This window comes from Pomacea canaliculata, linkage group LG12 (genome assembly GCF_003073045.1).
Source record: "Pomacea canaliculata isolate SZHN2017 linkage group LG12, ASM307304v1, whole genome shotgun sequence".
NCBI classification, from domain to species: Eukaryota; Metazoa; Mollusca; class Gastropoda; order Architaenioglossa; family Ampullariidae; genus Pomacea; species Pomacea canaliculata.
The window spans coordinates 18,958,037-18,971,104 of record NC_037601.1 but is presented as its reverse complement, the minus strand read 5'-3'; the positions used below and the strand labels follow the sequence as shown (position 1 = coordinate 18,971,104).

The window sequence follows — 13,068 nt, the reverse complement described above, 5'->3', positions numbered from 1 at the left end:
TGATTCTTGTCATTTTTCATTTTGAAAATGAAGGAAGAGTACAGCTATAATTCTTTGAAGGCATGCAAATGAAAGGAAATCATTAAGTTAATAAACAGCACAGACTGCACTACAAAATGAAGAATATCAATCACTTAAGACAGCAAGCACATCAATAAAAAAAACTATTGAAAAAAAGATCGAGCTTACTTAAAAAAAAAAATTTCTCTATAATCTTATAATTTGGTTAAAATGACTGGCATTATAATTTATTTTTGTAAAGAGTATTAAGACTGCTGATATAAAAAAAATGTGAATGAACTTACAATGACGTTAATGGTGCCATGATATTCATCTCTCGTAAGAAAACTTGTGGCACTAACATGAAAATTCAGTTCCCCTCTCATCATCTCTTTGACTGGGATAATGGGCAAATAAATGTCTTTAACTTCTCCAGGTTCAAGCTGCATACAGACCAAAACAGTTTCCAGATGTCAGAATGTCAAAAATATTTTTCAGCCAAATACAGATGCTTTTACATTTGCTAACAAGAAGATCAGTCTTCAACACTTATATATAAATCCTTCAACACTTATAAATACTTTAACAGTAAAAACTTTTCAAAACTTTTATTTCCCTTTGATAGAGACGAGTCACTGTGAAAAATGTTCGAATACGATACTTATTTTGTAAAAGGCTTAATTTGTTGTGCACATTTATATTGCTAAGATTAATTTGAATCTTTTTCATGTTCAGTGCAGCATATTGCTATATGGTTTCGTGAGGATAAAACCCAGTACTTTAATGCTGGAGTTATGGCATTACATGTATGCGTGCACACACACATGCTATTATTTACTTAAGATTATTTCATTCCCCAAAACTCACAAACACAATTGTCTGGTGATCTCCCTTATGTGTCCTAGGGCTGTAGGAGAAGACAAATCCCATGTCTTCTACTATCACAAATTCATAATTGTCGCCTCCATGCATTGTTATTAATACCTGAAACAGATAAAGACCCTTGACTTGTGTTTTTCTTTTGCTTTAAGTGTCAGCTGCTGGATGTCATTAGACAAATTTGAAGACAAAAAGTGAAAAGACGTATATGATTTGAATTGGTGCAGCATATCTTGACCAAAGATGTTAACTATTATTTCTATTCCTGTGGTGTACACTCACCTCCATGTAATCATCATCATACCAGTAGTTGAAGACTGTCACTCGAATGCCTATTTGTTCTCCTCTTACAATTACGTTAGGGTGTTCCACCATGATGTACATGTATCTTGTTGCATCAAACTGAAATTTTAACGAAGAATACCATGTCAAGCCATAGCAATTTTTTAAATAATCTCTACACCTGCTAAGATACATAGAAGGAAGCCAATTTAATTTAACTGTTATGTTGAAATATGAAACAAGAATATCTTATTAAGCCACGGTATTCTTTAAAATAATCTCTACACCAGCTATATAAAATATATAGCAGAAAATGTCTTGCCTTTGAAAATATTACCAACATACTTACTGCCACTGGGCGTTGCATGATTCCCAATCCAATATTACGACTCAATGATAGGCCATTAATCATCCACATTAGTGGGTAAGGAGGCACACCCATTCTAAAGTCCACCCGACCATCAGGCCTGCAGCAATGAAATATCATAAATATAGCTGGAAAATGATAAAAACATTTTGAGCACAAAATTTTTTATAGCTTAATAATATTTAATAATATTTGTAGAGTCTGACTAGAGCATTTTGTCATTTTTCTGCTTTTATCAAGTTTCTTGTTTCTCTTGTGTTAAGTCTTTGTATTTCAGTGGAACATGTATGGTCGAAAAACCACATTTACTTAGCAAAATAGCAAGAGAAGAGTCTTACCATGCACTTAATTAACATTTCTTTTGCACCATATTGTATTACACATGGAATGTGTGAAAGCATTTGACACAATTCACTATTTCACACATGCATAAAAAGATCTACAATTCACAGTTAAGACATACTTGACAAAGATTTCTTGCCAGGCCCAGGAGCTGTTTTCAAAATGACGCATTACTCGACTGTTGTAATGGAGAGGTTGTATGGGCATCATAGTGTTGTTATGGTAGTCACCTGATAAAGAGAGGTATACAGAAAGTCTAATGTATGCACGAACATCTATATTCACCTTAAGTTGTTGTACATTTTTATATTTAAACATCTATAAATTTATATATTCACTACCTCTCACTACCTATTACACTATTCAAGATTATTTTTTTGTCATTAATATTATTGAAGAAAATGTAAGCATGATGAAATATCCTGGCACTTTAATCTAAATTCAAGCAAATAAATATATCTTACATCCAAACTCATCAGAACCATCTTCACACACATCAAATAAACCATTGCACTGATGCACTGCTTCATAGCAGCTCTCAGAGTTGGTGTCGCTCATGCACCGAAATTGTCCCTCAGGGCACAGGTTTACTTCTTCACCTGGCAGAAAAAAGAACAGCTAAAAATAATGAGCTAAAAAACCAATTTGAACAAATATAGTGCACTGGGCTAGTCTATATCTAGTCTTCAAATAAACCCATTCCAACTATATGGGGAATGTATTACAGAGTCTGACCATTTCATCTAACTTGGACTGCAACCCACAGGGAAAGCACAGGATTGAGAGACCCAGACAGACATGGAGCAGATCGGTCCACGGCAAGGCAGAGGCAGCCAGGATGACATAGACCCAACTGAAGAAGGATGCCCAGAATTGGATCCACTGGCGTGGTGTGGTTGTGGCCCTGTGCTCAACTAGGGAAAACAGGACTACGAAAAAAACTGTTAACTATCAAAAAAACTTACTTGGAATTCTTGCAAGGTGTGCATCAGTCAACATTACAAGACCGGCATTCTGGAAATAAAAAATATTTTCTTAAAAGTGTAACTGGCTACACAGGTCAATCAATTTTACATAACCAGAACAAAAACTAACTTGCTGGATTAGTCAGTTCATTCCTCTTTCTGTCCCTAGGGAAGAGGCTTAAAATTTTCAACAAGAATTTATCTGTCCAAATTTTGGCCTTGTATTGTCAGGTATACCACCAGACTAGTTCATGTGTACAAACTTTTTGTACTTGTGAGAGACTATAAATTCCAAGTGTAAATGATTACAAATGCAGAAGTAGAACTGGATATAACATTTTATGTTCTCTTATAGCCTGTGTTCATGTTTTATATAATGCAATGTACTAATATTACTGCAGACACAATAAGTTCCTGAACAAGATTAATAAACAATTTTTAAATAAATAAAACAATAAAGAACTTTCACTACATTTTAAATAAATTTACTGATAGATAGGAGTGATGTATATTAATGCCTACATCCTCACCAAAACTTCACGTTTTAAAATAAAATCAAACGATTATACCAGTTCTGTGTTTAAAACCGGAAACAGAAAGGAACCAGACAGAATACTTACGTTAAAACTGGTGTTTGGGTCAATGCCATAATCACCTCCTGGGAAAAATTTGTACTCATATTCTGTGTTGCTCATCCGCCACAGATGACGATAACTACCTCTTGCAGCTTTATCATAAGTTTCCAGTTCATCAATCAGCTGAAATCGTTAAATAAGATGTTGAAAATGGTTTTGAAAGGATATTCTCCCATTCTGCTATTGCTTTTATCCAGCACTATAAATCTGGGCATTTCTCTCTAGTGCTGTGATGTAGTATTTAAAAGATCTAGATACATACTTCATAATTTTATAATCTGAAACACTGTGCATAAAACAATATTAAATAATGAACATTTTAAGAAAAATTGTAGAGATGCAACTTGAGGGTTTACCTTGTTTTCTGCAATACCATCATCTAGCCCACGATTGTATAGGTCATACTGTATGCCACTGAATGCCACGTATGATCCTGGATCTGCTTCTGCATTGAACTCAATTGTTTTTCTTGTGAAGTCCTTGCCTCGGTTAATTCCCAGAGTAACCTGTTAACACAAAAGGAAGACATAGAGGATGGCTGTACAAAATACAACATGGATAACAGCGACAAGCATTCAAAGTATCACAGTTTAAGTCCAAGTGTTTAAGTGATAAAGGATGCCTATGACGATGTGTTGTTTTGTGAATTCTTTCAGAACAAAATTAATTCCTGATTCATGGTCAAATGTCTTTTGGTTGCAAAGCAAAACACATGCTTACTTTCAAAGCTACGCAGAAAATTTAAAAAAAAACAAAACAAAAACATGTGATATCTAATTATAAAGGTCATGAAGACCATATCTCAAGAAGTCTCTCATAGAAAACTGTATAGAATCAGTAAATTTAGTCTAAGTCAGAGAAGATGACCAAAAAGTGATCAAGGTACCTGATTTTGTCTTGTGCCATTGACAAAGAAATTCAGCACATCTGATACAATCTCTTCAGGTTGTTGGATGTAATAGACTATAATGCGAGCTGTTGGTACCATGTCCCGAGACAAAGCAACAGCAAAGGTCTTCTGCTTAGATGTCATTTCCAGTTCATCACCAATGATGATATTTCCCTGAGCAACTACCTGAAATATAAGCACTAAACCTGGTAAAGAGGTGTGTCGGGACTAACGATTTTGTTATTTTTTTATTCATTTTCACCCCAATAGTTAAAACAAATTGCACAGTTAATACATAACTTTCATCAGTCACTATGATATAACATTAAATCAACAAAGCATTGCTAAGTAAACAAAACTGTATTTTACTGACCTGATAGAATACTCTGGGCATAAAGTGACTGAGTGTAATATGGAAGATCATATATTCATTCACCTGCACAAGACATGCATGTTTATTGGTTGATATAATTGTATTGTTGTTTATTCATCTCTATCAACATTTATTGTACATATTGCACAGAAGCCATCACAGAAACACAACAAACTTAAATGTGTCTAACTTAATGGCATGAACTTATACAAGATCATAAATAAGAAAAGTATACTTTAAACCTCCTTTTCAAAAAAAGGTAAGCATCCATAATCAAACATACTCTTGGGTGCTCAGTGGAAGTTCGGATGGAGACATAATTCTTTGATGGAGAATAGTAACGGTTGGCTCGCATTTCCACAATTGTCAGCCTGTCGTTGCCATATTGTCCACCAGAGTAAGTGTTCATGGTATGGCGATCATTTGGGTCACCATTGTAATATGATGCCTGAAATATGTCAAAGAAACAGTGTAATGAATACATTGTACATTACATTGCTTAATTCAGAGTTATCTTACAAGATAATCTGCAAACACTTGAAGTAAATTTTTCACATGATCAGATAACATTAACCTCATCCCCAAAAAGGCTCTAAAACAAAACAAAACACTCAACTAAATGACAAGTAGTTAATCTCTGAATAATCTTATATTGCAGCACGTTGCTTTGCGTGTATATGTTAGCCCGCAGATTAATCAGTTTAAATATCAAGTCCATTCATAAGACTTTTTTTTTTTATCTCCTAAGGATCCCTGTGAAGTTTTGACTTCAGTAACAAAAATGAATTATTTATTTATTATCACACAGATATGAACATAAAGCAGCAAAATAAATTACATGAAAATGAGTCAACACCTACCCTAACTCTGATGCGGTCAATGTTTGGGCCAGGAATAAGTTCATATTCAGCAATGCCATTGAATGGTATGACACTAACAGGTGGAGATGGCACTGATGCAGCTCCTACACCAGCCATGGATACCTCAAACATCACTGGTTTTGTGTCGACAACAGGAGTCCCATCATAGTGCATCACAGCCACCTGAAGTAAGTAGTACAAAACACACATTTTGACTAATGGTTTTCTATAACTTCTTGCGGTCAAAGGGGACAATCAAGAAGTATCATCGCGCATAACAGGGACAATATCTGACCAGTGCAGACTATTTACTCCTGTCACCAAAACACTATCTACTCCTCTCACACGTAATACTCATAACATAATATACAGTCCACTACTAACCTGTTCTCTTTCTCTCTCTCTCCCTCCTTTTATATCTTGTGATTAATCTGTCTTAATGATAACCCTTTGTAAGTTACTCATCATTACTACTACCTGTGTCTTTTGTACTTCATCTTCATGATTGCCTTTGTCCTTTATTCTACCTTGTAATAAGTTTGTAAGGATTTATGTATTCTAATTAACATATAATGATTTTTGAATCTGCTAGGTTTTATTCTTAATGTCAGTTGTAAGGACTTTGCAAGTGATCTTACGTGTATTGGCAGTATTGATTGAGGCTTGAATGACCGCACACTGTCTCCGATTAACTGCAGCTTGATTCTGGAGTCATAAATAGTTGTTGCAGCCCAACCTGTGCGGTTGAAGGAGGTGTACCAGTCTGACACATTGGCAAAGAACATGATTGTGCTGCCTACGATACTGTAATGTTCACCAGCACGTTGCCCCAGCTGACGGATTTCATCAAAGCTCCACTGAAAGTCTATGTAGCCTTCATACTAGCAAAATTTTAAAAAATGCACTTCAGTGAAAGTTTCGCATGTTTGTTGTTTATTTTATAATTATGAGAATCAAGAATTTGTAACAAATACCATTGTTTAAGGAAAATCAATCATGAGCACACTATATTATGCTTTACTGTGTTCCTGCAAACAGCCAGCAGCATATTCTTCTTTTAAAAAAAAAAAAATTCACATTTAAAATATACTTATCTTTTGTTAGAATTCATAGACAGCTTCATTCCGAAACATAACTTGTTATTAATTGTAAAAATTTATCATTTTGCATTAGCTCATGACTGATATAATTAGTTTGCAGTTACATGCATTTTAAATTTAAGTACAGAAGAAATCTAACAGTAATTACACAAAAAAAAATGAATAAAATTTATGCAAATAAGAGGAAACAAATGAACTTACATATTCAACAAAATGATAGTCATACTCAAAAAAGAGATGGTAGTCCTTTGGATTGATGGAGGTGACAGGAAAGTACTCTGGGGGATCAGCTCTACTTCCCATTCTTTGCTTCTGCCTATAGTCTTTAAGCCAACCCTCTGTCTGGTTCCAGACCTCTTCTCTAGGCAGGAAGAAAGCTGTGAGTGTCGCATTTCCTTTGCATGGACGACCACTGGTGTGACTAAAATGTAAAAAAAATTCTTTTTACCTGAATTGTCCATTCATACCTTGCTCCATCTGGGAATTGCTTCCTATTTTACTGATTTTATGCCATGGCTAATAAATCTTTTATGACCCTGTGTAAAAATACACACGATGGATGTGTTTCATCCATATTTAATCTTCCATTAAATACCATTAATGAAATCAGGAAAAAAATTACTTTGCAAGCACTCTTCCAGAGATGTAGTCAGTTGAATTTTCAATGACATATGCAGGTGCCGTAACATTCACATCAAACCGTGGCTCCCCTGTAAATGTGCATTAAGGAATACAATTTAGGTCACCTTGAACATTTAAGTGTATATATGAACACGAATTTAGAACAATCACAGGTAAGTGTCTTAAGTATGTCTTATTTGGTAGTTGATCAAACTGGCATATCAACTAACTGAAAATCATCATGCGGGAAAAAAATACATAATATATATACATGAATTAGGATAATACATACATTTATTTATGCACATTATTCTCTCAGAACTTACAAAATTCTTCCACTTGAAATTCACGTCGATAATCATGACCCTGAAGCAGATGAATCAGTATATTATGAAACACTTCTACATGTTGATTCAGGACTGAAATGATAGTTGGCTGTTGCAGAAAATTCATTTAATAGAATACAGTTTATGATTCAGTATATTTTGTTGAGATGTTGAGATATAGATTAAGACCTCAACTGTATTCCACTTTTTGTAAAAAAAAAAAAAAAATGTAACATATGGTTTAAATTTAATAGCAGAAAATTACATAGATATTGACAAAGACAGTATGTATACCATAGGTTAATTGGTTGAAGATAATCAACTCACAAAAAAGTGTACTCTTAGAGTCCAAGTCCCATACTTGGGTTGATCTGCCAGCTGAAAACTCTCACTCACAATACCTGAAACAAATTTTAAACTGACATTCCTTTTTTTCAACAATCCAAAAAGTAATACTCTGGAACTGTTTGATATGAAAGTGGTGCATCTTTGCTTGAATGGGTGGAAGGGGAGACTAAGGAAAAGAACTTATAAAGAATATTTTATTAGCACCTTTTCCCAGTTCTAGCCGGGCTCAAAGTGCTTTATATACCTACAAACAGGCATATGCAATAGTAGGTGAAAGCACAGAGGGTGTCACACATTGGCCTGTTAGACATGTGAGCACAAACGCATGGCACTCTCTCACACACATACACATATTATATATTGGGGATTTTAAGGTGAAATCAATAAGCTGGAAGCCTCAGATTTTACCTCCTGCATTGGTCTGAACTAAAAGCCATCTTCGAACTGGAAACCCATTGGGATCCTGCACAGAAAAGAAAGTTTTGAGGCCCTAAAACTGTTTATTTTGCTTTATAACATTTTGTTAAATATGTTACAGATATGACCAAAGGCAGTATTGCAGTATTCTTTGAATAGGCAATAGCCACACAGTTCCAAGAAGCCAGGTTAAAAAAAAAATTGGAGGAGAAACATACCTCAACAAATATAGTCATGGAACCATATTTTGGCATGAGGTCTGGCATGACTGGGATGACACGAAAGTGAACTGCAAGAAAATATTCAACTACAAATACAAGCAACTTATTTTCATCAATAAATCAGCTGTATTATTGTGAAAGCAGAATAGAACAGAACTGTATGTCATGTTTGTAGATTTTATAAAAAATATCTGATAGCATACACAGTGAATCATTATGAAAAATCATGCATCACATGTGGGAATACCACAGAAAATAGTAAATGTAATAAAGGCACTATATACATGATCTACAAACCAGATGGTTTGTAGCAACAGCAAGCTACAAGACAACTTCAACATTACTACTGGTGGCAAACAGGCATTCTTCTCACACCATTCCTATTCACCCTGGCCATGGACTGGCTTATAAAACAAATAACAAAAGACAAGAAAAGAGGAATCCACCGGACATTTACTGGATATTGTTATGCTATCCAGCCAGCACAAAGGATGCACAGGAAAAGATCAACAATTTCACCAAAACTGCATCAAAAGTAGGACTTAAACACAGGCAAAACAAAAGAAATGAGACAGAATGCCAAGTCAACAGAACCCATCACAAAGGATAACAAAGAAGTAGATAAGTGTAAACATTTACGTATCTTGGGTGTCTAGTAACAACGGAGATACAGAAAATGATGTTAACAACACGCTCATCAAAGCGAATCAAGCCTTTCCCATGCTAAAAGAAATTTTGGAAGTCTAAATCTCTAAAAAAGAATACAAAATTAAGAATATAAGGAAGCAATGTCTTTTCCCTTTTACTCTGTGGAAGCAAATGCTGGAGGATATCAGCAAAAATCAGGCAGAAGCCAGATACCTTTTAAACCAAATGTCTGAGTAAAATGTTCAAGATATTCTGGCTAAACAAAATTACTAATGAACAAACCATACAAGAGCATAACTGCACAAATATGACAACCATAATTAAAAAAAATGATGGAAATGGCTATGGCTTGTGTGCAGAATGAAATCACAGAACCACCACCCAAAAATAGCCTGGTAAAAATAGATAGCTGATGACAAGAGGAAATGTGTAGTCAAAAGAAACATGGTGAAGGTCAGCAGAGAGAACTTCAGGAGCAGAACTTGACCTGAAACAATACTAGACTTGCTGCTGAATAGACATAAGTGGAGGTCTCTGGAGGATGCTTTATATACATCCTATATACATATACATCATATACTGCCTAAGTATGACAATGAAAATGATAAGGACAATTTTTTAGTAACGAGAGGTAAAATAATCAAGAAAATGTTTTTTTTCCCATTTAGCCCTTGCCCTTTAAAGGAGTAATTACGGGGAAAGAATAAACCAAGTAAACTGAAGTAATTAAGTACTATGAGAATAATTAGTAGCAGAGGAGAGGGGAATGTGAATATGTACAAAAATGGTGGCTAAGAAGAAACAGTCATTTACAAGGGTCCTGGATTTGGAAGGTATCTCTAGAGACCTCATCTAATTTTCTTGAATGTCTTTTGGTAGATGGTGTTGAAAGCAGTTCAAGGAGCTCAATTGCTAAAGATGGAGAGGGAGGCTGTTCCACAATACACTCCCTGAGAATTTCAGATTATTTGAAAACGTCTATTCTAGGAATGGGAATATTAAGTTTTGGAGAAGTTCTAGTGTTACTGGAGGAAAATAGCAAAGGGAATCCGGGGGACAGATTATCTGTCAGTATTTTGTACATGACTATGAGAAGGACTAAATAGGTAGTATTATTGGGAAAGTAAATGAAAACAAAACATAAGGGTTGTATTTAATATTCTTCACACTGCAATGCTGCTCACTTTTCTATCCTTTACCCACCTTTTTGCCCTTGCCTGTAGATCGGCTGGCTCATCTGAATGAACAAAGATGCCTGTTTTGTTGTGAACTCTATGTCTGTCTCATTATAGAATATGTTACCAAAGGTACTCTGTTCAAGGGTACCTTCAATGCGCAGTTTGTAATTTCCAAAAGGTGTGTTCTCTGGCATCTGCATGGAGAATGACCACAAAAAAAAAAAAGAAAACACATCTCTTTAAATTATCAAGGCCCTCTGCAATACAGGCTAGGAAGACATATAATAATACAACCAACCTTATAAAAAACAGCAATCATCATGAGTCTTAGAAGAGGCCTCTATTTATTATCCATTTCAGCTGCTAATTACTAAAATAAACCCTTGCTTGAAAACATGGATATTACTTTAGCATTCATTTTTGTATTTTTAACAACAGTGTGATATATTCAGGTTAACGGAAAGAACTACAAAACCATAACTGTTACTTCTGTTTGCTATCGTTTGAATGATACCTACCATGAGCTGCATGAGCCTGCTGGAAGGTCGATCAAACAGAACTTCTGTGGAAGCCAGTTCTGTTGTGCCTTCAGTGATTGAAACTCGGACATTTATTCTTCTTTCTCTACCATATTCCATGCGCAAAATTGTGGAAAAGACCTGGACAACCTGACCAGCACGCACACGACGGGTGCAACCACCATGTAGATGCTAGTTAAGAATATAAAAATATTTTTTCTATAAGATTTAAACTATAGCAGCAATGGTTAGTTAAAATGCTTTTACTTTTAGTGATTTTGTATGCTCAGTTTTGGAAATTGATCTACATTGTGTGTCCGTTTCCCTGGCTTTAGAATAATCTAGGTAGGCACAACTTATTTTTTAATTTTCATCATAAAGTCCTATTACCACTTAGCCATCTCAGAGCCAAAAATTCTTGACTTTAGTTCCTCTAAATCAGATGTTACAATAATGAACAAGCTATTTTTTGTGATATCTAAGCAAACAGACAACACAAATAGTTCTGCTTTCACCATTTGATACCTGAGACCATTATACTGCTTTGATTTGAGCTTTAAACCAAGTGTGGCACCACACATGAAAGCAAGAATCACAAAAGGGGGCTATGAACCAATGTATTATAATGTATTCTTGTGAGAATATCATGATCATACTTACTGACAAAGATACTGTATAAGCTGAAGTATGAACTGATCTCACATTTTGTCTGTCTTGTCATATTTGCCAAATGTACTTGTGTTGATCAATAATTATTGCATATAAATTTAAAAAAAAAATTATTTTGCTTGGTCTCATGGTTTTAATTCCATACACACCACACTAATTGCTGCTTCTCAAAACCCTCATCTCTTATTCTAGTAAAAAGGACTTACGGAGGCCGTCCCATTTTGCAACCAGACTCGATGTTCAGAAGGCAGTACTGTTCTTCTGTCTGACCACTGGTCATTTTTGACATGCACAACACATATAGTAGGCATGTCAGAGTGAATGCTCCCATCCACCCCATGATGCTGCTTGAGGAAAAAAAAAAGAGGTTACAGATTCTGTCTTGAATGGGAATCCATTACTAATCCATTTATGTGAACATACAGTTTAATGTGTGGAGAGATTCTGTGGATCAAAAGTCATTCAGAAATGCTAAGTCAATCTAAGCCAGTTACTCCAGTTACAGAATTTAGTATAATTTTTACAGTTTGAAACATCATTTGAAATTCAGCTGCAATAGCTGCAACTATAATGGTATGACTACAATGTCATTATTATTATGTTATCCAGCCAACGCAAAGATGCAAAGGATAAGATCAACAACAATCTCACCAAAATTGCATCAAAAGTAGGACGTAAACACAGGCAAAACAAAAGAAATGAGACAGAATACCAAGTCAACAGAACCTGTCACAAATGATAACAAAGAAGTAGAGAAAGTGCTTGGCTGTCTGGTAACAATAGAGATACAGAAAATGATGTTAACAACACGCTCATCAAAGCAAATCAAGCCTTTGCCAGGCTAAAAGAAATTTGGAAGTCTAAAGCTCTAAAGAGGAATACAAAATTAAAAATCTACAGAATCAATGTCCTTTTGGTCTTACTCTGTGGAAGTGAATGCTGGAGGATATCAACAATTAGAGACTGTTAACTGAACAGCTAATGGCAAGAGGAAACATTGTCATCTAAAAGAAACATGGCGAGGGTCAGTAGAGAGAGAAAAAAACCTAAGGACCAGAAACTGTTCTGGAACAGCATAGCTAGACTTGCTGCTGACAGACAAAAATGGAGGTCTTTAGGGGATGTCTTATATGCCACCAAGGTACGGAGAGGACTAAGTACAATGTCATTAATCAGTTACACATAGAAAAGTGCATATATCTATTGAAACTGAGAATGCATCTGTGACAATAAGCCAAATTTAATGGCACACTAAATTCTGCATGAGAAAAAGCACAGACTAAGTCTTTCTAGTTATTAAAATTTCAAAATAACTATGTTTTCCCTCTTGAATAAAACATTCATTTTCAATAAAGAAGCTTAAAAAACTAGAACTCAAACCAGGAAATGGCAATTCCTTTTTCATCAAGAAGCATTCAGTTCTGTGTGGC

General features: G+C 35.0%; 1 protein-coding gene across 1 annotated transcript in view; it reads right to left on the bottom strand.

The window, feature by feature from the left end:
• Positions 1 to 13,068, bottom strand: part of LOC112576451 (CD109 antigen-like) — a 22,211-nt gene extending 9,143 nt beyond the window's left edge. Inside the window, 25 exon segments of the mRNA XM_025258865.1 lie at positions 306 to 443; positions 868 to 984; positions 1,162 to 1,281; positions 1,511 to 1,628; positions 1,992 to 2,100; positions 2,335 to 2,469; positions 2,836 to 2,884; positions 3,456 to 3,593; positions 3,827 to 3,976; positions 4,357 to 4,545; positions 4,733 to 4,795; positions 5,016 to 5,180; positions 5,593 to 5,775; positions 6,231 to 6,473; positions 6,894 to 7,113; positions 7,315 to 7,402; positions 7,640 to 7,679; positions 7,967 to 8,040; positions 8,396 to 8,450; positions 8,623 to 8,693; positions 10,477 to 10,645; positions 10,970 to 11,139; positions 11,142 to 11,161; positions 11,845 to 11,985; positions 13,019 to 13,068. Coding sequence (XP_025114650.1) covers positions 306 to 443; positions 868 to 984; positions 1,162 to 1,281; positions 1,511 to 1,628; positions 1,992 to 2,100; positions 2,335 to 2,469; positions 2,836 to 2,884; positions 3,456 to 3,593; positions 3,827 to 3,976; positions 4,357 to 4,545; positions 4,733 to 4,795; positions 5,016 to 5,180; positions 5,593 to 5,775; positions 6,231 to 6,473; positions 6,894 to 7,113; positions 7,315 to 7,402; positions 7,640 to 7,679; positions 7,967 to 8,040; positions 8,396 to 8,450; positions 8,623 to 8,693; positions 10,477 to 10,645; positions 10,970 to 11,139; positions 11,142 to 11,161; positions 11,845 to 11,985; positions 13,019 to 13,053 — 3,000 coding nt within the window. The 5' untranslated portion in view covers positions 13,054 to 13,068.